This window comes from Muntiacus reevesi, chromosome 11 (genome assembly GCF_963930625.1).
Source record: "Muntiacus reevesi chromosome 11, mMunRee1.1, whole genome shotgun sequence".
In the NCBI taxonomy this organism is placed as follows: Eukaryota; Metazoa; Chordata; class Mammalia; order Artiodactyla; family Cervidae; genus Muntiacus; species Muntiacus reevesi.
The window spans coordinates 72,883,928-72,910,013 of NC_089259.1; the positions used below are offsets into that span (position 1 = coordinate 72,883,928).

The 26,086-nt window shown below is 40.0% G+C and overlaps 2 protein-coding genes across 2 annotated transcripts in view; one reads left to right on the forward strand and one right to left on the reverse strand.

Moving 5' to 3' along the window:
* The window catches only part of UBAC2 (UBA domain containing 2), a 164,855-nt gene that overhangs the window by 14,207 nt on the left and 124,562 nt on the right, over window positions 1-26,086 (forward strand). The window contains exons 2-4 of the mRNA XM_065902222.1: window positions 11,478-11,605; window positions 15,744-15,863; window positions 16,397-16,506. Of these exons, the coding sequence (XP_065758294.1) occupies window positions 11,478-11,605; window positions 15,744-15,863; window positions 16,397-16,506 (358 nt within the window). The remainder of the gene's footprint in view (window positions 1-11,477; window positions 11,606-15,743; window positions 15,864-16,396; window positions 16,507-26,086) is intronic.
* GPR18 (G protein-coupled receptor 18) lies at window positions 21,968-25,693 on the reverse strand. Its single transcript, XM_065902215.1, has 2 exons — window positions 25,479-25,693; window positions 21,968-23,082 (listed from the first exon to the last, which is right to left on the reverse strand). The coding sequence occupies exon 2, from the start codon at window positions 23,046-23,048 to the stop codon at window positions 22,050-22,052; it is 999 nt and encodes a 332-aa protein (XP_065758287.1). The 5' UTR covers window positions 23,049-23,082; window positions 25,479-25,693; the 3' UTR covers window positions 21,968-22,049.

A 26,086-nucleotide genomic window follows, 5' to 3' on the forward strand; every position in this document is an offset into this window, starting at 1 on the left:
GGCGAGTGTGCTGTGACTCGGTGACTTGTGGGAGCCGGCAGGGTTGCTGCCTTGGTTTCCCTCATCCCCACACCCTGCAGCGCTCCTCAGCTACGATGCTCTGTAACAGCCCACATGGCTGCGCTTTGCAAGACCTGCGGTTAGTGTCTTCAGTACCTGAAAGATGCATATTTTTACTCAGGTAGGATTCACATAACATAAAACTCACCATTTTAACCATTTGAAGGTGTACCACTGTTTGCTTCCGACCCATTTACACTGTTGTGCAGTGGTCACCAATCTCTAATTTCAGACCATTTCTGTCGCCCCCTGAAGAAGCACAGCTTCCACTAAGCAGCCCCTCGCATTCCACCTACCCCTCATAATCCACTTTGATCTGCTTTCTGTCTCTGCATTTTTTAATTCTGGGCCCCTCATGTGTATGGAATCATCATGTGTGGCTTTTTGTTTCTGGCTGCTTTCACTAAGCATGATGTTTTCAAGATTCTGCTATATTGTAACCTCTGTCGGTAGCATTTGTCCTTTAATGACTGAGTGATGGTCTGTTTTATGGATGTACTTCATTTTGTTTATTCATCTGTTGATAAACATTTGGGTTCTTTCCACTTTTTTGGCTCTTAGGGTATACTATGATGAATATTCAGGTTTTTGTTTGAATATCTGTTTTCAGTCCTCTTAAGTATATAACTAGGAGATGAATTGTTGGGTCATATGGCTACCCACTCCAGTATTCTTGCCTGGAGAACCCCATGGAGAGAGAAGCTGGGTGACCTACAGTCCATGAGGTCACAGAGTTGGGCATGACTGAGTGACTAACACCTGGACACGATGGTAATTCTATGTTTAACTTCTCGGAGGAACCGAAAAAGTACAGGTGAGGTATTAAAAATAGTAATAGTGAAAATCCCTTGGACCATGGACTATGATACAAAGATATCACATTTTCTTGTTTTATATTAGAAAACCTTTTCTTTGGAGTCAGGCAGAGCAAGTTAAGATCTAAGCCCCTCTGCTAACTAGCTATGACCTTGAGGAAGTTATTTAACCTTTTTTAATCTATTTTTTACCTAAAACATTCAGATAAGTAATTATTGCCTCAGGTACTGTAAGCATTCACTGAGTGCTTTTTTTAGCCCAGTGCTTGGCATAAAGTACTCCACATGTACTGTAATAATTATTTTAGGACAATACGCAGTCACCATAGCCTGATGCTATTCAAAGCCACAGAGAGATGGCTGTGTACCTCAGTCATGCCAAAGAGTTGAGTGACCCAAAAGGAAACACCCTAAACTTTGGTGTTTTATGTTGTCTTTACCATAGATGCTTTGTATTTTTATTTTTAGATTAATGTATTGCTTCTCATTCCCAAAATTTGTAACATCCCTATTTTCAAAAGTGGAAGGACCCATTGCAAAGAAGTGACTTGTTTTTAACCTTCCATTTGATCCCTGCTTGGGTTCTTCATGTATGAACCACATCCTGGTTCCACTAACAGAGGGGCCAGCAGATTGCTAGCGATTTGCCTTGTCTTGCTGCATAAGGATTTAATGACACTTTTTACTGAATTAATAACTAGCTAAACCAAAATTATTTTTTCTAATTCTTAAAATATTTTTGTAAAAAATTAAAACCTCCCATGAACAGATCACTCAGAGATTACCACTGTTAATACTTTGACAGATGCTTAAAAAAAAAAAACCCATGTATGAACTATTTTTTTAAGTGTTATATAATAATGCTACTAGAAATATTTTGCACTTACTACTTAGGAACATTCTCCAAAACATGAAATATTTTTCTGTAACCTAGTTCTTAAAATTGGATATTATTCCATTTTATGGATAGGACAGTTTATTTTCCTATTGGATAGTCATGTTTCTAGTTTTTTTCACTGTTATAAACAATGCTGTGATAAATGTGTTTATAGCAAAAATCTTTTTGTATATCCATGGTAATTACTTTAGACTAAATTCCTAGATGTAGATTTTTTTTTTTAAATCAGAGATCTTATATATATTTTTAAAACCTTTGATCTGTCTGGCATTTAATAAGGTCAGGGAGCAACAGTTAGAACTGGACATGGAACAACAGACTGGTTTTAAATTGGGAAAGGAGTACATCAAGTCTATAATTGTCACCCTGCTTATTTAACTTATATGCAGAGTACATCATGAAAAACGCTGGGCTTGGATGAAGCACAAGCTAGAATCAAGATTGCTGGGAGAAATTCAATAGCCTCAGATAGGCAGATGACACCACCCTTATGGCAGAAAGTGAAGAAGAACCAGAGTCTCTTGATGAAAGTGAAAGAGGAGGGTAAAAAGTTGGCTTAAAACTCAACATTCAGAAAAACTGAGATCATGGCATCTGGTCCCATCACTTTATGGCAAATAGATGGGGAAGCAATGGAAACAGTGACAGACTTTATTTTGGGGGCTCCAAAATCACTGCAGATGGTGACTGTAGCCACGAAATTAAAAGACACTTGCTCCTTGGAAGAAAAGTTATGACCAACCTAGACGGTATATTAAAAAGCAGAGACATTACTTTGCCAACAAAGGTCCATCTAGTCAAGGCTATGGTGTTTCCAGTAGTCATGTATGGATGTGAGAGTTGGGCTGTAAAGAAAGCTGAGTGCCGAAGAATTGATGTGTTTGAACTGTGGTGTTGGAGAAGACTCTGAGAGTCTCTTGGACAGCAAGGAGATCCAACTAATCAATGCTAAAGGAAATCAGTCCTGAATATTCATTGGAAGGACTGATGCTGAAGCTGAAACTCAATACTTTGGTCACCTGATGTGAAGAACTGACTCATTGGAAAAGACCCTGATGCTGGGAAAGATTGAAGGCGGGAGGATAAGGGGACAACAGAGGATGAGATTGTTGGATGGCATCACAGACTCAATGGACATGAGTTTGAGTAAGCTCCAGGAGTTGGTGATGGACAGGGAGGCCTTGTGTGCTGCAGTTCAGGGGGTCGCAAAGAGTCGGACACAAGCGACTGAACTGGACTGAACTCAAGTACCCACCACTCTGTGTTGCACCCTCCCAGACTGCCATCTCTTTATGTCTTCGTTCACAGTTGCATTTACTTTTGTTACATAGGGTACCACTTTCTGTTTTTATTGATTTCTGTTATTACTTTTTCATGTCTTTATTTCAGTTAAAACCCACCATGCAGGTGACAATCTCTTTGGACCATGGAGCTCTGTGGCCAGCCAGCATAGGGAGCAGTTTTATTTGTAGCGGTTTTATTTATTTATTTGTCAGGATTTGTACCTGGTCATTGCCACTCCCAGGCCAACAGGTCAGACACCACTTCTTGAATAGCATCGCTGTGTGTTCAGCCCCATCTCTTACTCCATGTATTTGTACACTCTTGTTTGGTGTAAGCTGGTCTGATCTGGTAAAACTTACTTCTCTGTTTTTCCCATGGGCCTTCTTTTCTGTGGTCACTCTAGACTTCTGAGGGATGATGGATAAAAATGCTTTCCTGTTTCTTCCCTGGGTGATGTTTCTGTGCTACATTCACAAGGCTTCTTAGAAAATCCTGCGGGACTCAGCTCTGGACTGTAGCTCCTCAGAATGATCTGTAACTCACAGAGGTGCCTAACTTCATAATGAATATTTGTATTGACTCTTCTGTGTTTTATTTCCAATATCCTTCACCCCTGCTCCTTGGAATCACATTCCAAAATAAACTAGCTTCCTGCTTGTCTTTGTCTTACCTTTACTTTAATGGAACTCAGGCTAAATCATTTGTGATAATGAACAGGTAACTTACTCTGAGTCACAATTTTCTCTTATTATAAATTTGGAGAGAGTACTACCTACCTCATATAATTCTGTCCTTCACCAAATACGTACTAAAACCCTCCTATTGGCCAGATACTGTCCTGGGTATGGAAATACAGCAGTGAACAAGACAAATAGGATCCTGTCTTCATGGAGTTTACATTCTGATGAGGGAGACGACAAAGAAGTAAAACTTTCAAAGAAGAATTCCGAACGGTGAAAATTGCTATGCAGTGCTGCAGTCCATGGGGTCGAAAAGAGTCGGACACAACTGAGCGACTGAACTGACTGACTGACTGAACTGAAATACAGAGTCATGCGGGAAAGCCACTCTGAAGTGCTGTCTGAGATGAGGACTGGAGTGACGAGAACAGGCTGGACAGGGGGAGAGCGTTTTGAGTAGAGGCCGTAGCGGGTGTAAAGGCCCTGAGGTGTACGGCCTCAAGAACAAGGGTGTTCGCATAAGGTGCTGAGAACGGGACGGTGCACTGCTGAGTAATCCGTAAATGTTGATAGTATCGGTAGTAAGATCAGAGCACAGGAGTAGCCTGTCGCTAACTGCCCAGCAGTGAGTGTCCAGTTTTGTCACGTGAATGGACGAAAATTGGCATCATAGAATATGCAGATAATTGAACAGCATGTGAATAGAGTTGCACAGCACGTTTTTCTTTATTGTTGTGAATTACATTGGTTTGCTTTGCATTCCTGGTATGAACTTCACTTGGTTGTGACTATTACCTTTTTCGTGTATAGCTGGATTCAGTTTGCTAGTATTTTGTTGAGAATTTTGCACCTGTGTTTCTAAGAGATAATTCGTTTGTTGTTTTCTTTTAATGTCTTGGTCTGTTTTTGGTATGAGTGTAGCATTGGCATCATGAAATGAATTGGTAAAGGTTCTCTCCTTTTCTGCATGGTGGAAGAGTTTGTGGAGGGTTAGTTTTCTTTTTCCTTTAAATGATTGGTACCATTTATCAGTGAAGCTGTCAGGCCTGGAGTTTTCTATGTTGGAAGACATTTAGCTGGGGATTGTTTCTTCATTTCTATAGGTCTGTTCAAGTTATTCATTTCTTTTTGAGTGAGCTTTGATAGACTGTATCTGTCAAGGAATTTGCCTGTTTCATCTTACATTGTCAAATTTGTGGCCAAAATGTTGTTTCTGATATTCCCATATTATCTTTTAAAAATTGTTTGTGATAAAAGTACGTACATAAGATTTAACCACTCTAACCATTTAAAGTGTACATTCCAGTGCATTAAGTGTGTTTTGCAATGCTGTAAACCCCTTATTAGGCTCTTAATGTCTGTGGCATCTGTAGTGATGCCCCACTCCTTTATTCCTAATACTGGTTATTGTGACTTCTCTTTTTTTTTTTCCTGGTCAGTCCTGCTAGAGGTGTATCCATTTTATTGATCTTGTCAAAGAGTTAGATTTTAGTTTCATTGATTTTTTTTTCTCTATTATATTTTGGTTTTCTATTTCATTGATTTCTGCTCATAATTCTTTCCATATGCCTGGTGAGGGTTTAGTTTGCTTGTCTTTTTCTAGTTTAATTTTTAAAGCTTGTAGCCTTTGTTATGATTTGAGATCTTTTCTCTTCCTGTATAACCGTTTAATGTTACAAATTTCCTTCTAAGCACTGCTTTGTTTGCAGCCCACAGATTTTGCTTGGTTGTACTTTGACTTTTTTATTCTATTTAACATATATTCTATTTTCCCTTGTGACTCCCTCTTTGACCCAGATATTATTTAGAAGTATGTTGTTTAATTTTCAAGTACAGTTGACCCTCGAACAACTTTGGAGTTAGGAATACTGACCCCCATGAAGTTGAAAATCCAGGTTTAAGTCTGTAGTCGGCCCTTCATATCCATGGTTCCACATCTGTGGATTTAGCCAACCATGGATCATGTAGTGCTATAGTATGTATTTATTGAAAAAAAATCACATAGGTGGACCCTTGAAATTCAGACCTGTGTTGTTCAAGGGTCAGCTGTATTTTGGAGAGTTTCCATCCATCTTTCTGTTGTTGATTTCTAGTTTTAATTTTGTGGTAGTCAGGGAACACACTTTGTATGACTTTAATTTCTTTAAATGTATTGAGATGTATTTTATGGCCCAGAATATGGTTGGTCTATCTTGAGGAATGTTCTATATGCATTTGAAAAAAAAAAAGTGTAATTTTCTATTATTGGGTGGGGTGTTCTATAAATGTCAATCAGGTCACATTGACTGATACTGTTTTTCAAGTCTTCTATATTCTTACTGATTGGTATAATAGCATATTGCAGTGTGGTGTCTTAAACAACCAAAACTTATTTGCTCACAGGTCAGGAGGCTGGAAGTCCAAGATGAGAGGGTTGGCAGGCCTTTCTCCTTGGTCTGTGATGGCTGTCTTCTCCCTGTGTGTTCACACGGTCTTTCCTCTGTATGTGTGCAGCCCTGGCACCTCTGCCTTCTCTTATAAGGACAGATTGGATTAGGGCCCCACCTTAATGACCTCATTTAACCTTAAATTACCTCTTTAAAGAGCTTTCTCTTAATACAGTGGAATTGGTGGTGAGAACTTCAACACATGAGTCTGGAGGAGGGCAGTGGACATTTCAGTCCATGACACTGATTTTCTGTCTGCTTGTGTCACTGATTGCTGAGAGAGGAGTGCTGAAGATTCCTATTGTAATTGTGGATTTATCTGTTTCTCTAAGTTTTTGCTTAATGTATTTTCAAGTGTTTTCTCAGCTCTCAAATTCTGTGTTTCACTGTGTACCCCCCTCCGTGTTATGAAAAATTTCAGACGTGCTGAAAAGTTGAAGAATGGTTGTAATAAACACCATATACCTACCACTTAGATTCTGCAGTTAACATTTTGCACATTTGCACATCTGTTCTCTGTTTCATCAGTTTGTCTTATTTTTTTGATGATTTCAAAATAAGTTGTAGTCACTTATTTCTAAACACTTAAGTGTACATGTTGTTAACTAGAATGTGATCATTGTTTCAAGTTCTTTTTTTTTTCTTTCTTAAAGTAAACTTCATATGGTGAAATGCACAGGTCTTGAATTGATCAGTAAATCTTGCTGTATACAGTAATACTGTGTACTTTCCCTGTGATTGCGGACTTCTTGGACAATTGTATATTATCTTGTAGTTTTCCTCATTGGTTTTTTGGGACCTCATTTTTGCCCACCTTAAGAGGAGAACTTAACAGTTCTCTGATTTAAGTACTCGGATCTGTGTTTTTAGTGGTTTAGTCCTAGACAGAATGAAAATGGTTGTAAAAATAAGATCAGTTACTAAGTCAGTAAATAATTTATTTATATTCAGTCTTTATTTTTAATTGTGGTAAAACATACATAACATAAAATTTGCCATTTTAACCATTTTTGGTGTATGGTTCCGTGGCATTAAGTACATTCTCATTGTTGTGCATTTATCTCTAGAACTCTTTTCATCTTGCAAAACTGAAACTCTGTACCCATTAAACAGCTCCCTATTCTTCCCTCCCCCCAGCCCCTCGAAACCACTATTCTGCTTCCTGTCTCTGAATTTGACTACTTAGATACCTCATATAAGTGGAATCATACTTATCATTTTGTGTGTACTTATTTTGTGTGTGACTTATTTCTTTCAGCATAATGTCCAAAAGGTTTATCTATGTTGCAGCAAGTGAGCATTTCCTTCCTTTTAAAGACTGAATATAGTTGATTATATCCCATTATATGGATATACTGCATTTTATTTATCTACTTATCTATCATGGATGTTAGGTTGCTTTCACTGGTATTTAGTGAGCGTCTCTTATACATCAGTCACCCTTCAACACACGAACATGTGTTGACTGCCTTAATGGACCTGATCCTGCTATAGGCGTGAGGGATACTGCAGCAGTGAACATACAGACAAAATTTCTGCCTTCAAGAAGCTTATATTCGAGATGGGAGGGGGGTTCAGGATGTGGAGCACATGTACACCCATGGCTGATTCATGTCAATGTATGGCAAAAACCACTGCAATGTTGTAAAGTAACTAGCCCCAATTAAAACAGATTAATTAAAAAAAATAAACTTATATTCTAGTGGGGACTGAGGATGGGGAGATGGGCAGTATCCAAAGAAATGTTATTTCTTGATTCCAAATTGCAATTTTTCTCACATTTTAGTGTTTCTAGTCTTGGGTTGTTTTTTATAATTGGTGCCATCTTTGAATTATATTTGACAGTATTTCTTTTTTAATAACACCTAAAATAACAGTGTATCTTACAGTCAGTTTGAATCATAGATTTGATGAATCACTATTTAATAAGTCACTTGGTGATAAGTGCTATGAAAAAATGCACTAGAACAAAGGAGATACAGAATCACATGGGGTAGCCAGATAAGATGACATTTGAGCAGAGTGCATGTTCAGTACAGATATTTTTTTCATAGCAGGACTTCCTACCTGAAGGACATGGTGTGTTGGTTTACACTCTGTTCTCACTGTGGACTGGTAACAACTTGTGGACTGATGACTTTGAGTGGCACTGGTGGAGAGGATAGAGCCTTGGTAGGTGGGGGTGGAAGTGGACTTAGAGAACACTCTGCAAGATGGGTGAAGATCTTGTAGGCAAGGTAAGGGTGAAGGTGACAGAATTTCCCAGCCTAGGAACTGGCAACAGTTCTCCTATTGCTCACAACAAAAACTTTGGCGGCGTCTTTGATTTCTCCATTTGTCCATGCTTTATACCCTGTTAACCAGCAAATCCTGCTTGCTGTACCTTCAAAACATACTCCAGTTCTGACCACTCTCACCTTCAAAACATATACCAGTACTGACCACTTTCACCACCCCAGCCCAAATCACCCTGGTCCAGGCTGTGATCATTTCTTGTCTGGATTATCATGGTGGCCTCCGACTGGTCTCGCTTCTTGTCCACTTGCCTTCCTATAATCTCATCTCAGTTTAGCAGCCAGAGCAATCTTTTGAGAACACGCGTGATCATGTTATCATCTCCTTAGCCTCCCCCAGAGCATCCTGTCACTCTCCGAGGAAAGGGTAAAGTCCTTGTGGCCTCTAAGGGTTCTCCACTGTTTGCTCCTCAACTCCTCTGAGCTTATATCCTTCCTGTCTGCTCTGCGCATATTCTGCTCTTGGCCATCCTGGCAGCCTTACTTCATCATGTGGAGTATGTTTCTGTCTCACAGCCCTTGGACTTGATCTTCCCTCTGCCAGAAACACTGCTCCCCAGGCCCCTGCTGGGCCCACATCCCCAGGCATCTGCTCACATCTCACGTTGTCGGAAGGGCCTTCTAAGCACCCTGTTCTTTCCCCACCAGCACTGTGTTCCCCCAGACACCAGGGCAGGCTAGTTAGTTAGGCTGCAGCAGCCAATAGCTTTAAAACGTCAGGAGTCTGAAACGACAAGCTTTGTTTCTCACTGATGGCCTCCCTTTGTTGTGAGTCACCCAGGAGGACCTGTTCAACTCTGTCTTCCATGCTGGGATCCGGCTCACAGCCTAGCCTTCATCTTGAGCACTGGCCCAGGTTAAGGACAGTCACTGGCTGTCCGTTATTTGCCTGGGAGTGACGTCTATCATGTTGAGTTGGCCAAAGCAGGTCACATCACCAGGTACCCCTTCAGCCAGGGGCAGGTGTGAGTGGGCAGCAGTCCTGTTTCTTACCTGGAAAGAGAGCAGGAAGTCTATGGTAGGTCACACAGCCTTGCTCTTTACCCTGCTTAATTTTCCCGTAGCATTTATTTCTACCTGTCATGGTACGTATTTACCTCACTTTGTGTATTTTCTTTTCTCCGCTATCTAGACTGTAAGCACCGCAAGGGGAGGAGCTTTGTCCATCATCTGCTACTGTATCCCAGGGCCTTGGGGTGATTCATGGTCCCCAGCAGCAGGAGCTTGTTCATTGTAGAGATACGAACGAGGACACCAAAGCAGACGGTCCATTTATTCATGCGGTGACATGTAAGCCACCGTGAGTGTGGAGCAGGAAGGTTACTGGAGAAAAGCAGTAGTGTTGCTGCTCCGTGGACGTGTCCGTTTGAGGTCTGAGACCGTGAACCTACAGTGGTTCCTTCCAGGCTGCAAGGAAGAGGCGGGAATAAACGGAGGGGCCCATTTCACAAGCATAGGTGAAGTCCAGGGTCAAGAAGGAAACCTTCAAGTGTGCACCTGTATCACCCATGCTTGATGCTCAGTTCTGTCTGAATGATAAGGGAGGAGCTTGCCGCAGTCATCACCTGGGATGGTGATTGCAGTGGTTGGAGCAGTTTTCCCTTCGTTCTTTCTTTAGTTCGTTTACTTCTCATAGGACTTCTGAGGGAGCTTCTCTTATCTTCATTTCACAGGTGAGGACAACTGCACTTGAAATACCTCTCCATAGAATTGGTCAGGCTCACAGCTGTAGTGCTTCCCTGTACGTTTGAGCTCCTGGGCAGTGGGGGCTCCGTTTTCTAGGGGGTGGGGAGCTCTGTTAGCTTTTAGATTCCCTGGAGCCTTGATTGCATCTTGGTGGTGGAGGCAGGTATGCAGTGACTTTACCCGTGGTTTGAGTTTAGCTGTTGGTGAGACCTGACCAGAGAGGAAATAGTTGGGCTATTTTTATATATGTAAACAAGTGCAGTAACCACACCACTAACTGTGACCAGTGGATTCATTCCCAGGGAATTTATTATGAATACCGCTGAAGTGTGCCTCACGTCATCTGAGAATGTCCCTTTTGATGACCCTTTCCTGTGGTTTTGAATGTTGATGGTCTGGATAGTTCATTCTCTCAAGAAGCTGTGCTAGGCTTTATAGCCAGCATTCAGAAGCATATAGAAGAGAATCATATTAAAGATTCTTACTTGGGAATCTTTAATGTAGTCAGGAAGGCAAAGCAAGTTCCAGACCCTGACTGGTAAAGTAGTACCTGGAGACAGCGGTGCGGGGTGGGGGAAAAGCCCCCCCACGCTAAAATGGGAGAGACTGACTGGAAGGAAGTGGAAACCCAGCTGTCATTTGAAGGCTGCGTGAGATGCCGACAAGGCTCCGGGGGTGCCCATTGTGGAAAATCTCAGCAGGCCACCACAGTCAGCCATGTTTGCACTTTTAACCGCTTCTTAAATGTCCCTGGTGGCTCAGATGGTAAAGAATCCACCTACAATGCAGGAGACCTGGGTTTGATCCCTGGGTCAGGAAGATCCCCTGGAGAAGGGAATGGCACCCCACTCCAGTATTGGTGCCTGGAGAATCCCCATGGACAGAGGAGCCGTGTGGGCTGCAGTCGATGGGATTGCAGAATCGGACACAACTGAGTAACTTAAATTTCTTAAATGTTTATGTACCTGAATCCCAGTCACACTCAAGAGCTGACTGGTCAGTTTGATGGAAAGCATACTTCTCTGTTTCTTTACACTTCAGTGGGTACTTTTCTGAAAGGTAGTCTATGAAAGTAAACTTGGTTTGGTTTCATATAAAAACCAGATGGCAACGAAGCACCTGTCAGCAGATTCCACGCGTTTCCCAGCGCCCTTTAATCGCTTACCTCTGCAGGACGATATTTTGAAAATATATGTTAATAAGAATTAAATTCCAGAGCATGCGAACTTTGTCTTCATTCTAATTCAAAAGAAGTGAATTCTCTTACTTTTCACTCTCATGGTCTCTAGAATCTTAGGGACGGTCATTCTGAAAGCCGTGTTGTTTCCCCCCAGACAAGGCACCTGTGTCCAAGAGCCTTCTACTGGTCCCCAGCGCCCTGTCCCTCCTGCTGGCCCTCGTCCTGCCGCACTCTCAGAGGTTCTTCGTGTACGACCTCCAGGCTGTCAAGGACGACTTGCAGGTGAGCGCCGCTCCACTGGCCCCAGGAGAGGAGGAAGCAAGCCTCTTGTCTGCGATTTGCCCTCCTTTCTGCCAGTCTCAGTGTCTCATAGCCTCTCAGTTTGTAAGAAATATGTATTATTACTGTCCCGTTAACAAGTCACTTTTCCAGTTGTATTTATTGATAATTTCAGCAAAGCAGATTATAATGAGGCAGTTGCAGTAATTCCAGTTTCCTTTTACACATTTCTTTTCAACTTCACCTTTTACTATGGAAATGTGATTTTTAATTTCAAGAGATTTAAACAGTGTTAAGTCTGTTTTGTTGGTATGATTAGTTTGCATACTTAACATTGCAGAAACTTGCTTCAGTTTGAGCATCTGTTAGATGTGCTAAGCTCTCTCAGCTCTAGCAGATTGTGATTCTGTGAATTTCTTTTACAGTGGAGGTTAAACCAATAGGAAATTTCTCTTGGATTTTTGCCCCACTCTCCCCAAATCTCCACATGTTCATCACCCGGGAAGCTCTCAGAGGCCTGTCCTTTTAAGGGTTTTATGGAGATTTATTACACAGGTGTGGAGGTGTGCTAAGTCGCTTCAGTCACGTCTGACTCCTTGCGACCCCTGAACTGTGGCCCGCCAGGCTCCTCTGTCCATGGGGATTCTCCAGGCAAGAATACTGGAGTGGGTTGCCATGCCCTCCTCCAGGGCATTATACAGGCAGGATTGATTACATCACAGGTCATCTGTTAGTTGACCCACCTTCTAGCCTCCCTGAGGTCAGGGCATGGGACTGAAGGTTCCAACCTGCTAATCACAGGGTTGATTTCCTGGAAGCCAGTCCCCATTCTTAGGTGCTTCCAAAAGTCACGTCATTAATCTGACAAAAGACACCGTGATGGCTTTCTTCACTTTGGAAATTCCAAGGGCTTTAAGAGTTGTGTGCTAGAAACAGGGGCAAAGACCAAACATATTTTTAAATGTATGTGTGTGTGTGTACACGTGCGCACGTGCTCAGTCATATCCAACACTTTGCGACCCCATGGCCTATATTATAGCCCACCAGTCTCCTGGAGAGCGGGCTGCCCTTTCCTTCTCCAGAGGATCTTCCTGACTCAGGGACCAAACTTTGGCCTCTTGCATCTCCTGCATTGGCATGTGGGTTCTTTACCAGCTGAGCCACCAGGGAAGCCCCATTGCTAATTTATAAATCACAGTATCACAGAATGTTAGTGCAAATTATGGTTATAATCTGCCACCTTTTATTTACTAAATTCTTTATTAGCCATTTTAAGCATGATAGTCCATCCTTTTTTTAAAAAAAGATTTTAATTTTTCATTGATTTGTTTTTCAGGGGCATTTCTCTAGTTGCAGTGAGTGGGGGCTACTCTCTAGCTGCAGCTCTCGGGCTTCTCCTGGTGGGGAGCAGGGGCTCCGGGACGCGGGGGCTTTAGTCGTTGCAGCTTGCAGTCTCAGCAGTTGTGCTGCACCAGCTTAGTTGTTTCAACGCATGTGGGGTCTTCCTGGATTAGAAATTGAACCCACCTCTCCTGACTTGGCAAGTGTGTTAATCCGTTCTTGAGCATGACACTTTTTCTTCATAAGGATGTCATTAATGCCATTGCTCAGGTGGGCTTCGCCAGGTTCCTATGACTGAGTTATTTATCTATACTACTGCTTTATGTGGGAATATCGTAGAGCTTCTGTTATGATTTCAGTTGCTGTAATAGAATGATTCTTAACCCTGTCCATGCACTAGAATTCACCTACATAACCTTTTTTCTTTCTTGATGCTCAGACCTTGCCCTAGACCAGCTGAGTCAGAGAGTGTAAGAGTTGGTGTACTTTTTAGAAAGATCCCCAGGGGATTGTAGCTTCTGGCCAGCCCTGAGAAACACTGCTGTTAAGGGAGTGTCAGGGCCCTGTGGCCCCGAGTTGGCACCTTTCCGATCATGGGGTGGTGCTACTTTGGTTCATCTGGCTAAGTTGGCACCAGTCCCATTTTCCTGGACCACTTTGTGGGCATCTGTGCTCTAGGGCTGGGACCTGCCCAGGTGGAGGACAACCATCCTCTGTCCAGGAGTGAGAACAGCGCCACTCTCCTGCCAGAACCTCCTAGGATGCCCTCAGTGTGCGTCTCTAAGAGCTGCCACAGAGATGGAGAGTTTCAGTTCTGCCTTGGGAAATCTGAGCTTCAGTTCAGTTCAGTTAAGTCTCTCAGTCATGTCTGACTCTTTGCGGCCCCATGAACCGCAGCATGCCAGGCCTCCCTGTCCATCACCAACTCCCAGAGTCCACCCAAACCTATGTCCATTGAGTCGGTGATGCCATCCAACCATCTCATCCTCTGTCGTCCCCTTCTCCTCCTGCCCCCAATCCCTCCCAGCATCAGGGTCTTTTCCAGTGAGTCAACTCTTCGCATGTGGTGGCCAAAGTACTGGAGTTTCAGCTTCAGCATCAGTCCTTCCAATGAATACCCAGGACTGATCTCCTTTAGGATGGACTGGTTTGATATCTTTGCTGTCCAAGTGACTCAAGACTCTTCTCCAACACCACAGTTCAAAAGCATCAATTCTTTGGCACTCAGCTTTCTTTATCGTCCAACTCTCACATTCATACATGACCACTGGAAAACCATAGCCTTGACTAGATGGACCTTTGTTGGCAAAGTAATGTGTCTGCTTTTTAATATGCTGTCTAGGTTGGTCATAACTTTCCTTCCAAGGAGTAAGTGTCTTTTAATTTCATGGCTGCAGTCACCATTTGCAGTGATTTTGGAGCCCAGAAAAACAAAGTCAGCCACTGTTTCCCCATCTATTTGCCATGAAGTGATGGGACCGGATGCCATGATCTTAGTTTTCTGAATGTTGAGCTTTAAGCCAACTTTTTCACTCTCCTCTTTCACTTTCATCAAGAGGCTATTTAGTTCTTTGCTTTCTGCCATAAGGGTAGTGTCATCTGCGTATCTGAGGTTATTGATATTTCTCCCAGCAATCTTGATTCCAGCTTGTGCTTTCTCCAGTCCAGCGTTTCTCATGATGTACTCTGCATATAAGTTAAATAAGCAGGGTGACAATATACAGCCTTGAGGTATTCCTTTTCCTATTTGGAACCAGTCTGTTCCATGTCCAGTTCTAACTGTTGCTTCTTGACCTGCATACAGGTTTCTCAAGAGGCAGGTCAGGTGGTCTGGTATTCCCATCTCTTTCAGAATTTTCCACAGTTTATTGTGATCCACATAGTCAAAGACTTTGCCATAGTCAATAAAGCAGAAATAGATGTTTTTCTGGAACTCTCTTGCTTTTTTGATGATCCAGCGGATGTTGGCAATTTGATCTCTGGTTCCTCTGCCTTTTCTAAAAGCAACTTGAACATTTGGAAGTTCATCGTTCACGTATTGCTGAAGCCTGGCTTGGAGAATTTTAAGCATTACTTTACTAGCGTGTGAGTTGAGTACAGTTGTGTAGTAGTTTGAGCATTCTTTAGCATTGCCTTTCTTTGGGATTGGAATGAAAAACTGACCTTTTCCAGTCCTGTGGCCACTGCTGAGTTTTCCAAATTTGTTGGCATATTGAGTGCAGCACTGTCACAGCTTCATCTTTCATGATTTGAAATAGCTCAACTGGAATTCCATCACCTCTACTAGCTTTGTTCGTAGTGATTCTTCCTAAGGCCCACTTGACTTCGTATTCCAGTATGTATGGTTCTAGGTGAGTGATCACACCATTGTGATTATCTGGGTCATGAAGATCTTTTTTGTACAGTTCTTCTGTGTATTCTTGCCACCTCTTCTTAATATCTTCTGCTTCTGTTAGGTCCCTACCATTTCTGTCCTTTATCGAGCCCATCTGCATGAAATGTTCCCTTGGTATCTCTAATTTTCTTGAAGAGATCTCTAGTCCTTCCCATTCTATTGTTTTCCTCTATTTAAGTAAACAATAAATTGGCTCGGAGAAGGCAATGGCAACCCACTCCAGTACTCTTGCCTGGAAAATCCCATGGGCAGAGGAGCCTGGTAGGCTGCAGTCTGTGGGGTTGCACAGAGTCGGACATGACTGAAGCAACTTAGCAGCAGCAGTTGCAATAAATTGGCTAACGAAGAGATGCCCAACAGAGCTTACTCATATTTGTTATTCTTTTTTAATTCCCCCATCTATAGATCTGGAGGTTGATTTCTGGAAGAATAATTTGCCTTGATCTGAAAGATACTTTCTGCAGTAGTCTGCTTATTTATAATTTTAGGATATTTGAAAGAAGATATGGAAGCAGAAAATTTGCAGTAAGTTTTTATGTATTTTCCCTTTGTTACTTAGGTTATGGGGAAAAAATAATTGTTTTCTCATTTTTAAGTAGTTTTGTTAGCTTGGTGTTATTTTTTAACAGTTGTCTTTTTATCACATAATCCTCTGTCTGACTCGGAGCATGGACATTAACCGAAGAAAAATTTTAAATTGAAGCCTTTAGCATAATAAAATAATAATAATGGTGAGAGTAAATAATAATATCAGTGTGAGTGGGCAATAACCATTTTAATTAGGACTTTTAATATAGTTCTAATCACTTATTTTGCTTAATGGTTTGTGCATTACTTGTAAAAATAAATCATTCTATAAATATCTTTTCTTCAACATACTTAGAAATTATGGAAGTTAATAACATTTGATCAATATGGTTTTAATCCCTCATTTTGAAAAATGTATTGGAACAAAAAGAAACTTTAAAAAATATTCGTAAACCTGAGTTGGTTTTAATTGAATAAAGGTTATTTTTAGAAGACTCTTCTCTCTAATATTCTTCCTGTTTTGTTTTTAGTCCTTTTTGCTGGGCTCCTGGGTTTTGTCAGCGGTGGGTGACTTCATCCTTGTTGAAGCTGTGGGGTATTCCTTTGGTGTCACTGCAGCCAGGAATTTGCCTTCTGGATTGTAAGTAGCTCTCAAAGATTAGCTTAATTCATAACTATGTAAATCTGATTTAAAGCATTATTGTACATGAAAGTCAGTAAAATAATATTTTAAGTTTTTAGATATAGTAAAAATTGATTTTATATGTAAAAAATCCAGTGTATACATACATTTTCATTATGTTCTTGAAGCAGATAAAATAGATCTGAAAAATAGATTTTATTCTCAGTCTTTTTTTCAGCTTTCAAATCTCGTATTTTAGAGCATTTGAGATGAGTTTTCTGTTGTGGTCCTGAAGATAGAATTGTATTTTCATAGTTAAATTTCATCTTTGTAACTTTAACTACTTAAATACAAAAATACAACATTTAATTAGATTCAGTTAGGAAACAAAATAAGTTTGTCTGAAGTTAGGCTTCTGAAGAATGATGCTTTTGTAAAATGGTATTGTTTATAGATTTCCACCAAATATAAAAGAAAATCTATATATAGGTTATGACTTTGTGACCAATCTGCAGTGGGCAGCCTAAGTTGCAGAGTGTTTGTGCTTTCATATTGTGGTGGTCTTCTTTAAAAACAAAATGAAAAAACATGTATTAGTTTGTGAAATAACTAGCGGGAAGGAGCAGAGTTGTTAACACATACAAATGATATTAAAACATCTCTGAATAAAGTTTCTGAGACTGTATTTAAGAGATGAGATACTGTGAAATAAAGACACCTTATATTCAAAATTCGTGTGTACTAACTTAAGCCTTATTTTAATTTTCAGTATGTGTTTTTGAGAACTATTAGGCTATGCAAGTATCTTGATCCAGCTTCACTTTGGATCTGTAGTTTTAAAATTTGGCTAGTGATCTAATAACTCTCACACTTAACGTCGTTAATACTTAACAGTTGTGATGAACTTACTGAATTATTGGCATGAGTGTCGATCTTTAGTTGTCTTATGAATGTTTAATTCTGAATAGTCTTTTAGTGGAGACAGATGAAGTTCTGTGTCATAATTATGCAGTTTTTGAGCTTCATGGGTTGTGATTGCAATTAGGTTAAGAAGTTTAACTATTCTGCTGTTGTGGAAGATGGTGTCGTCATTAGGAATGATCCTGTATTGATTCAGAAAAGAAGTAGCATTACTGAATCTTTAGTTTTTCCCACACATTTCTCATTGAGACCAATTCGTTTGGTTCTTTATAAGACCTCCTGAGTTGTGGAAAGGTTATGCATATCATGTATGTTTGTGTTAGCGTAAATTTAGGGAGTGGGTAGTAACATAGCTTTTGATTATTATTTACATTGTCTTCTTGTGAGGACTTTTTTTTTCTACTGTACATAGAGTGGAGTGACAGTTATTTCTTTGTAATAAATGACATTTCTTTATGGAATCCTAACTGATACATATAAGGAATATTGATTCAATTTTGAAGTTGGTGGTAAATTTTTTTTTAACCAATTCTTAAGGCCAGAAGACATTTGCCTATTTATATCTTAACTGATAGCAAGAATTGCAAATTTGGGTAAATTCAAAAGTTATAGGATCCCCTTTGGAAGACTGTGAATGTTAATTCAGACATTACCTAAATGAAACAATGTTTCCCTTTCTGTTATTGTATGGCTTATTTGAATCTTGAAGCATTCTCAAACATAGACTTCTTGAAATATAAATCTTTACTTCAGTAAGTAAACTTTGCATTTTATAAATATATCTTTTATTTGATGGTAGCAAAGCTTCAAAAACTCAGGAAACTTTTTGGTCAATGTGCTTTATGTGCATTATGTGCCGTATTTTCCACATAATGTCTTTTTCATTCTCATCAGTGCCAGATTTATCTGCACTCCCAACAGTTCTTCACTTATTTGTGTCTCTCTCTTTTTAACCTCACCACTATTAAAACTATAAAGGTCAGCAGTGGCCAACTGATTTCTAAAGCCAGTGGCTTATTTTCACTTGTCTTATTTGACCGTTCAGTCGCAAGCTATTTGCTTTTGGCATCCCATTATTTCATGAAATAACCTGCTCTCCTCCTGAGTCCTAGCACACTACTGTCTCCTGGTCCTTTTTGACCTTATTTATTACTCTTTGCAGTTCCTTTCTCAATCTTGTCCACTCTCAGGACTTCAGCTATCATTAACATCTTTTGTGTCCTGGTTCTCTATTTCCAGTTCATATTACTTTCCTGATCTTTACTCGTATTTCCTAATGACTTCTAAGGCTCAGAGAAAATTTGTCGTGTTTAGAACCTCTCACCTCCTCTGGTCACCTCTCTTTCTGTGCTCTCATCTCCTCCTTCTATACTCTTTATTTTAATTAAAAGCATTTCCATCTACACAGTCATCCAAGCTGGAACTCTTCCCCTTTTCTCATCGTTAAAGTGGGTCACTGAGCCTTATTTGTTCAAAGTGCTATATAAGTTATCCCTTCATTATGTATTGTCATTATCTCAGTCTTAACTAATCTTTAGCTTTTCTTGCCTAGATTTTTATAATAATTCTCTAGTTTTCCTATCACCTGCAAAGCATTTCATGCAGTGTTTTCACAAGTTGTCTTTCTAAAATAGAAGTTTGACCATACTAATCTTCCTTTTAAAAACCTTTAGATCCTTATTTTCTTCAGAATAAAAATAAACTCCAAGATGGCATCAAGCCTGTCTGGAATAGTGTGAATGGCATAGGCTTTACCATCACGTAAACCAGATATAACTGAGGTTTCCTCACTCTGCCATGTGTTACTTGTGTGTCATCTTGAGCCAGTTACTTCTCAAGTTCTTTTTCCTGAGTTCAGTTTGTAGAAAATCCTCATATGTAAATTGGGGGGTCATACTCTGTACTTGACAGGGAATTAACTAACCTATGCAAACATCCTAGCAGTAGTAACTTCCCCATCCCATGTGTGTGTGTGTGTGTGTGTATATATATATATATATATTTTTTTTTTTTTTTTTCCCTTTTCCTTCAAAGCCTTTATAATCTGACCCCAATCCAGAGTTTCCCGTTGGTCATTCTTGACCTGCTGTGTATTTGTATCCTTATATCTGCTTGGTTTTCTCTCTGCACCCTGTTGTCCTTCGGCAGGATTATTTGTCCTTTGGTGTATAGTCCAACACATGTATTAAAATGCCTATTAGTGTTGATTGCTTCGCATCATCATTGTCATCATCTGGGCCTCCTGCCCCACCCTCCTAGCCCACTGAGGGCAAACCAGCTTTCCGTTATGTACTCTCTGCCTCACCCTCAGTAATGTTGAAGGGGTAGCCTTGGTTATAGTGTAGCCCCTTAAGACTGTAAGGTGAGGTCTTTGAACCACAGACATGTTCATCTCTTTTTCTGGTGCTTTACAAAGAAATTATACCTGGCATGTAATAGATTCTCATGACTGTTATTAATATTCAGAAAACGCAACCATTAGGTTTTGAAAGTAGCTATATGTATTAGTTTCTTCCAATAACCCATGCTTATCACACACCTGTCCTTACCTGCCTATTATTTTTTTTATTGTTAGTATTTATATGTGGATGTTATATAGTTTCCCAGAATCAAATCACTCCAGAATAAGTAGAATTTTACATTTTACATATATATTAAAGTGTATCTGATTACAATGCTGAATAAAATTATTTTTAATTGTTTTATATTGTCTGTGTTTTATTGTGAGAACCATGACATACATTTTCACTTTTTTGACTTTGTGTTGATAAAGGCTTTAGTTGTGTCATGTGCTCTCAAATTGTTCTCATCAAGAAAAGTCATTGCAGAGAAGTTGTCATTTAATAAATTATGTAAGAGCAGATTAATCTATATAGGTGAGAGTAGGCTGTGACTGTATAGCACATATCAAATAGAGATTTCTCTCGTTTTAGCAATATTCACTTAATGATATGTAAGTATCTTGGTCGCTTGACTAATAAAGCTAAAACATTCAAGTGGTTGTCTCTTGTTGAGGAACTGCATCTCAGTATCATCTTGACTCCTTTTCGTTGTGTAGCTATGAGGATGTTTACATTCTGTGAGCTCGTTTGCTTTTTACTATTGAAAAATTGGTGGTTGACATGAAAGGAGAGCTAAACCTGGTTTCTAATGCTGGTGCCTTAGCTGAGCAAGTCACATAACCTCTGTGGACCTCATTTTCTTTATATTTAAAGCAGAAGGACTAGACTGGAAGACCATCTAAGAGATCTTCTAGTATGAAAATGCTATTTTATGATTGGGTTCCTTTGCGTTTCTCTATTTTTTTCCTTTAAGAATATTTATTTGCCCATGTTATAGAAATATATTTGTAGCCAGTGCATTTATTTGATTCTTAGTCCCAGTAGGAGATGATCATGCTGAGAGTCATGCAGGCTATTCAGCAAAGAGGGAGTTACTGTTGACTCACTTCTGTGCTTTCATAATGTTTAGAGTAATATGTTTACAGATTATAGTTCACTTCCTTTCCTTTTTAAATGGAGAAGTCACTTGGTTACTTTGTTAGGAGAAATTAAATGATAAGGCTTGGACATGAATCCAAAGTCTTTGACTAGTAAAACAGTCGATCAAAACCCTGAATACTCATCAGAACGATTGATGCTGAAGCTGCAATACTTTGGCCACCTGATATGGAGAGCCCACCCATTGGAAAAGACCCTGATGCTAGGAAAGATTGAGGGCAAAAGGAAAAGGGGATATCTGAGGATGAGATGGTTAGAATAGCATCACTGACTCAACAGACATGAATTTGAGCAAACTCCAGGAGATAATGGAGGACAGAGGAGCCTGGTGTGTTGCAGTCCATGGGGTCACAAAGAGTAGGACATGATTTAGCAACTGAACAATAAATGTATTTCACCATATAGCAGAAACCTCATGTCATGGGAATGAACTTAGATTATTGGGCAGAAATAGGGTGTCAGGTTCGGTGTCCCCCACTAGTCTGAAGTAGAGTCTGGCGCATACTAGGCTCTCAGTAAGTGTTTATTGAGTGGCTGTGGTCTGTTTCCAAAGGAAAATGAATTCTGTGGAGGGGAGGGCTGATGGCAATGACCTTTATCACCCCTCGGGTGTTTGCTTCTGCAGATTTTGCTCTACAGCAGTAACAGTGATGAGTTGAATATAGTTGTTTGTATAGGAATCCCAGAAGTTTTATATTTAGAACACAAAGAACTGGACTTAGACCACCATTTCCGAGCGTAAATCAAACAAAGGGAGCTGCATCTAGTTGGAAAATAATTCAAATTATTTTAAACAGTAGCTCAATTATTTGAGATCAGGTAATTCTCACTTGCACATAGGGTTAAATCCAAACAGTCAATGATGTATTTAGATAAGGCTTGAATCTGAAACATGAATTGGATGCTTTGCTCCCAGTCATTCATGCAAGTGTTTTATGTAAGTTTTTAAAATAAAAATAATGAATTAGAATGTTTCAGTATATTTAGTTATGCTACCACAATAAGATCCCACAAAAGAGGAAAGGTTTTTAAAGATTATTTTATTCAGGAGAGAAGGGACTTGTTGATATCCTAGAGAATATCCATTCACCCTAAGATAGTTAAGTGTATTTAAAGATCTTGAAGGCGAACAGTGAGGATTCATAACATTTCACTGTTTACGTTGCTTAGTGACCGTAAGCTACCTGAGCGGAAGCTCTTTCTGCGTACGCTCCGAAGGTAATTACGGTAGAGCATGACACTAATGACTCGAGCCTGAAATTGTTTCGAAACGATGTAGTAGAGAATCACGTCCAGACAAGTGCTGAGGTTCATGAGGAAGGTGGTGAAGGCTCCCCAGGGGTTGTAGCTGTTCTCATCCCCTCCCAGCATCAGGAAAGCAAAGCAGATGTGGAAGGGCATGAAGCAGACCAGCACCTGCACCATCAGCGTGATGATGATCCGGATCGACTTCTCTTTGACCTTTGGCTTCAGCTTAGAGGTCTTACCGTGAAGGAGACTATGGATAATGACCAAGTAGCACCCAATCATGATGAACAGAGGAATCAGGAAAAAAAATACCAGTCGAGTGAAGTTCAGCGCGTTAATAGCTTTTAAGTAAATGATGTCAGAAATCTTGAGGCAGGTGGCGGGGGTGGAGGAGGCTGTGTCTGGGTCTTCATAGAGCAGCAGGAGGGGGATGGTGGTGGTCAGGGTCATTATCCAGACTCCCACACACGCCATCACGGCCTTGCATGTGTTTTTAAGTTCCTTGGCATATTTTGGCTGTACGATGGCCATGTATCTGTCGGCACTAATAAAAGCAAGAAGCCACAGAGCAATACTTGGGTAAAACACTGTGAGAGCCCCAAGAATCTGGCAAAAGTACTCTCCAAAAGGCCATTCACCTTTTGCATAATAAAACATCCTAAAGGGTAGGCTCATTATAAATATCAAGTCCAGTAGTGCCACGTTCATCATATAGATGGTCACAGTGGTTCTCTTCTTGGTGGTACAGCTGAAAACCCATAAGGCAGTGACGTTCACAAATAATCCAATGATGAAGATGCAGCTGTAGAAGACGAGGGCTGCGATCTTGTATTCATCTGGATGTGGGTCAATAGGAAGGTCAGGTTGCGTTTGACTCTGAGGAGTAGTCATCTTATAGCTCGTTGGTGGGCATGACACTTAGAAACTGTAAAATAGAAATAGGAATGAAACCCTTAGTTGAAAAATAAATGCTTAACATTCTTGCAGTCAGCTTGGCATGTCAGTGGATTTTGAGAATACTTCCTGTGGTAGAGTCAATGCATGTGTCTTGGTATTTGTTAAGAAATGCACTCCCTGGGTACTACTGCTAATAGGCACTAGCCCATTAAGATGGTTTCTGGTGTGTCTCAGTGCCCTGGCCAGTGTATTCATTTTCTGTCTCCCTGTAGTATGGGATTGGGTAGCAGTTGTTCCTGTATTAGGTATCCTTTGTTTGGGACTACTTGGGGAAGGGCCATTCTGAATTTTACTCTTAAGTTTGTCACTTTTTATCATGTTTATTCTGTTTAAATATTTGGTAACTCAGTAATGTCTGATTTTTACTCATTAAATATAATTTTAATATATAATGGATTATTACTCATTAAATATAAAATATTAATATAAAAATTATGTATTAGAAAGTAAAGAAACCATACAGCTGGCTGACTCCCGAATGGTCACAGTCATTCTCATTTGAGAGCTGGAGGTTTTCCTTCCCACCGCTGTGTTGTCTGCACTGCCTGATGAGTACATAGTATATGCTCAGTTTGCTGGATTGATGGGTAAGTGCAGGAAGGAACCTTTGGCAGGGTGACGCACAGTAGCTACTCTCTAGTTTGTCGATGAAACCTTGCTTAATTGGCCATTAAATCTACTTTTAAGTGGCAAACAGTTCTTCATAGCATCATGTTCTAAGCTATCGTAAGTTAGAAACAGCAGTTCTTCTGCTATGGTGTACAGATTAAGAGCTTGACTCTTAAAAACAATAGACAGGCTAGTTTTTAACGTGCATTTGGGACCGTCTAATGCTGAATCCTCCAGATGGTGTTTACCGGTGTCCGAGAAGGAGATTTCATGGCTACAGGGGCGCACAGGGCGCATCACCTTGAGAATAAGCTGTTTCTAGTATAGTAACTTTCACCTCCTCACTCTACCTAGATGCAGAAACATAAGTATTGTTTGTCAATTTTAATTTTTAAAGGAGTATCAGAAACAAGTATTTATTAACAAGAAGTCACTCGGTGACTTTATGTGTTTGCAGAAGCTGTATAATTTCTACCCCTCACCCCTCCGGCAGTGCCCATTTCTACTGGAAAGGAGTTTAGTTGTGATTGTAAATATCATTGACCCCCGCCCCCCTGTGTGATACTTCCATCACCCAAGGTGTAACATCACCAGCAGTGATTTTAAAAATAGACTTGCTACAAAGAGATGGAACCTTGTGGCATCCCCCTTGAAATAAGGAGGTGTAAGAAAGTTTCCTTCAAAAATGTCACTTTGCAGAGTGGGCTTCCTCTCCTTCAACCCTGAGGCTCTTTAGTGAAAACTGTGGGGGAGATTGGCCATCTGCTCAGTGACATCGTGGGCAGTAATTTAAAACTAACTAGAGCAGTTGCTGTGGACAAAGACAAGATAGGACTTTGTTTTCTTCCTCCCTCCCTCCTTCCTACCTTTCTGAGTTTGCTGAATATTTAGGTTAAATACAATTTTTGAAATAGAATTCTATATATTTAAAAGCCTATGTTAATTAAAATTTCCACATATTCAGGTGACTGGAATATTAATTTCTATAAAATGAGAAAAATACTACACAGAGAAGTTAAATCTCTAGTATCATACCAAAAAAAATCATTTTAGAGACTTGGCTCTTATTTTTAACTTTCAATGAATTTTTCCACAGTAGAAATTGTAATATAAAGGACATTTTGTATCCTTCTTTTCTCTTGTGTTAGAACTCCCTCCACCCATCCTCATCCCTGATTTTTGTCCCAGAAATTCCTTACTTACAAACCTCTTCTGAATGAATCTTTTTCTCCTCCTTGGGCTCAGGCTGACTTTATGTCATGAACAGTTGTGCTCATTTGCTTAAATGAGCAAATTTAAGCAAATTTAGTCAAGTTTGACTAAAATCTGTGTGGATGCATGTGTTTTAAAGGCATTACCATATAGTTGTACTCTATACACACACATAACATTTTTGGATAAATATTGAAAAATGATTAGCTTGTAAGTCAGCATTTTTAAAGCTTTTGACATTCTTTGAAACAGTGTAATTGAAAACCAAGTGATAAAGACTCCTGAAGATACTTACAATTTATCATATCAGCATTCTCTGTAAGTTGAAAAAAACTACGTTTACTATTAACGTAAAAAATACTGAAAATAAATGAAAATCATATTAATAACATAGGAAGAGGACAGTATAACCCATTTGAAGGTCCTTCACCAACATAATTTCAGCAACATAATATTAAAATAAAGCAAACATCTTGAGATTTAACAAATAAGTACAACATTACTTCTGACAATCTGTGATAAAACTGATTAAATGCTACTTACCTCCTGACCATCAAAAGGCTGTGTTTGAGAAGAACATTTTTCGGTAAACACAGTTCTGTAAAAGAGATATCTTTGAGTTGCTTGTGTTAAAACAGCTCTTTCTAGAAACTGTGTATTTAAGAAGCGCCGTATTTTCTTTGTTTCGGGCTCTTCCCTTGCTTTAGGACGTTGTTTCGGATGCAGTCCCCGGTGTGGGACGTGATGCTCGCTCAGCTGCAGTTGCTGCTTTGCCTCTTCCAGGAAGTGCTCGCTGAAATAAGGCTTTTTCAAGTTACGGCTTTGCCCTGGATGTGGTTTTTCTCTTTCACAAATGATTTGTTTATGAGGTCATGCTTAGCATAAGCTCCCTTTGAAATGATGGCATGTATTTAAGAAAATCACAGAAAAATGTCTTCACTTTGTTTACTTTGGTGCTTAAAGCCTGCATCATCTGTTGAAGGAGAATGGGATTTGATATTGACTAGAATAGAATTCATAGGATAATTTATTCACTTTCTAAGCTGTGTGACTTTATTTAGTTACTTAAACACCATGAACCTCTGTTCCTTAGTTTCTGTAGAGCTAAAATAGAGATAATACCCATCTGGTAGGATTGTGAGGACTCTAAA

Bases quoted from the DNA above. Each gene is read 5' to 3' on its own strand.
- GPR18 (XM_065902215.1), bottom strand. From the start codon at position 23,048: ATGACTACTCCTCAGAGTCAAACGCAACCTGACCTTCCTATTGACCCA.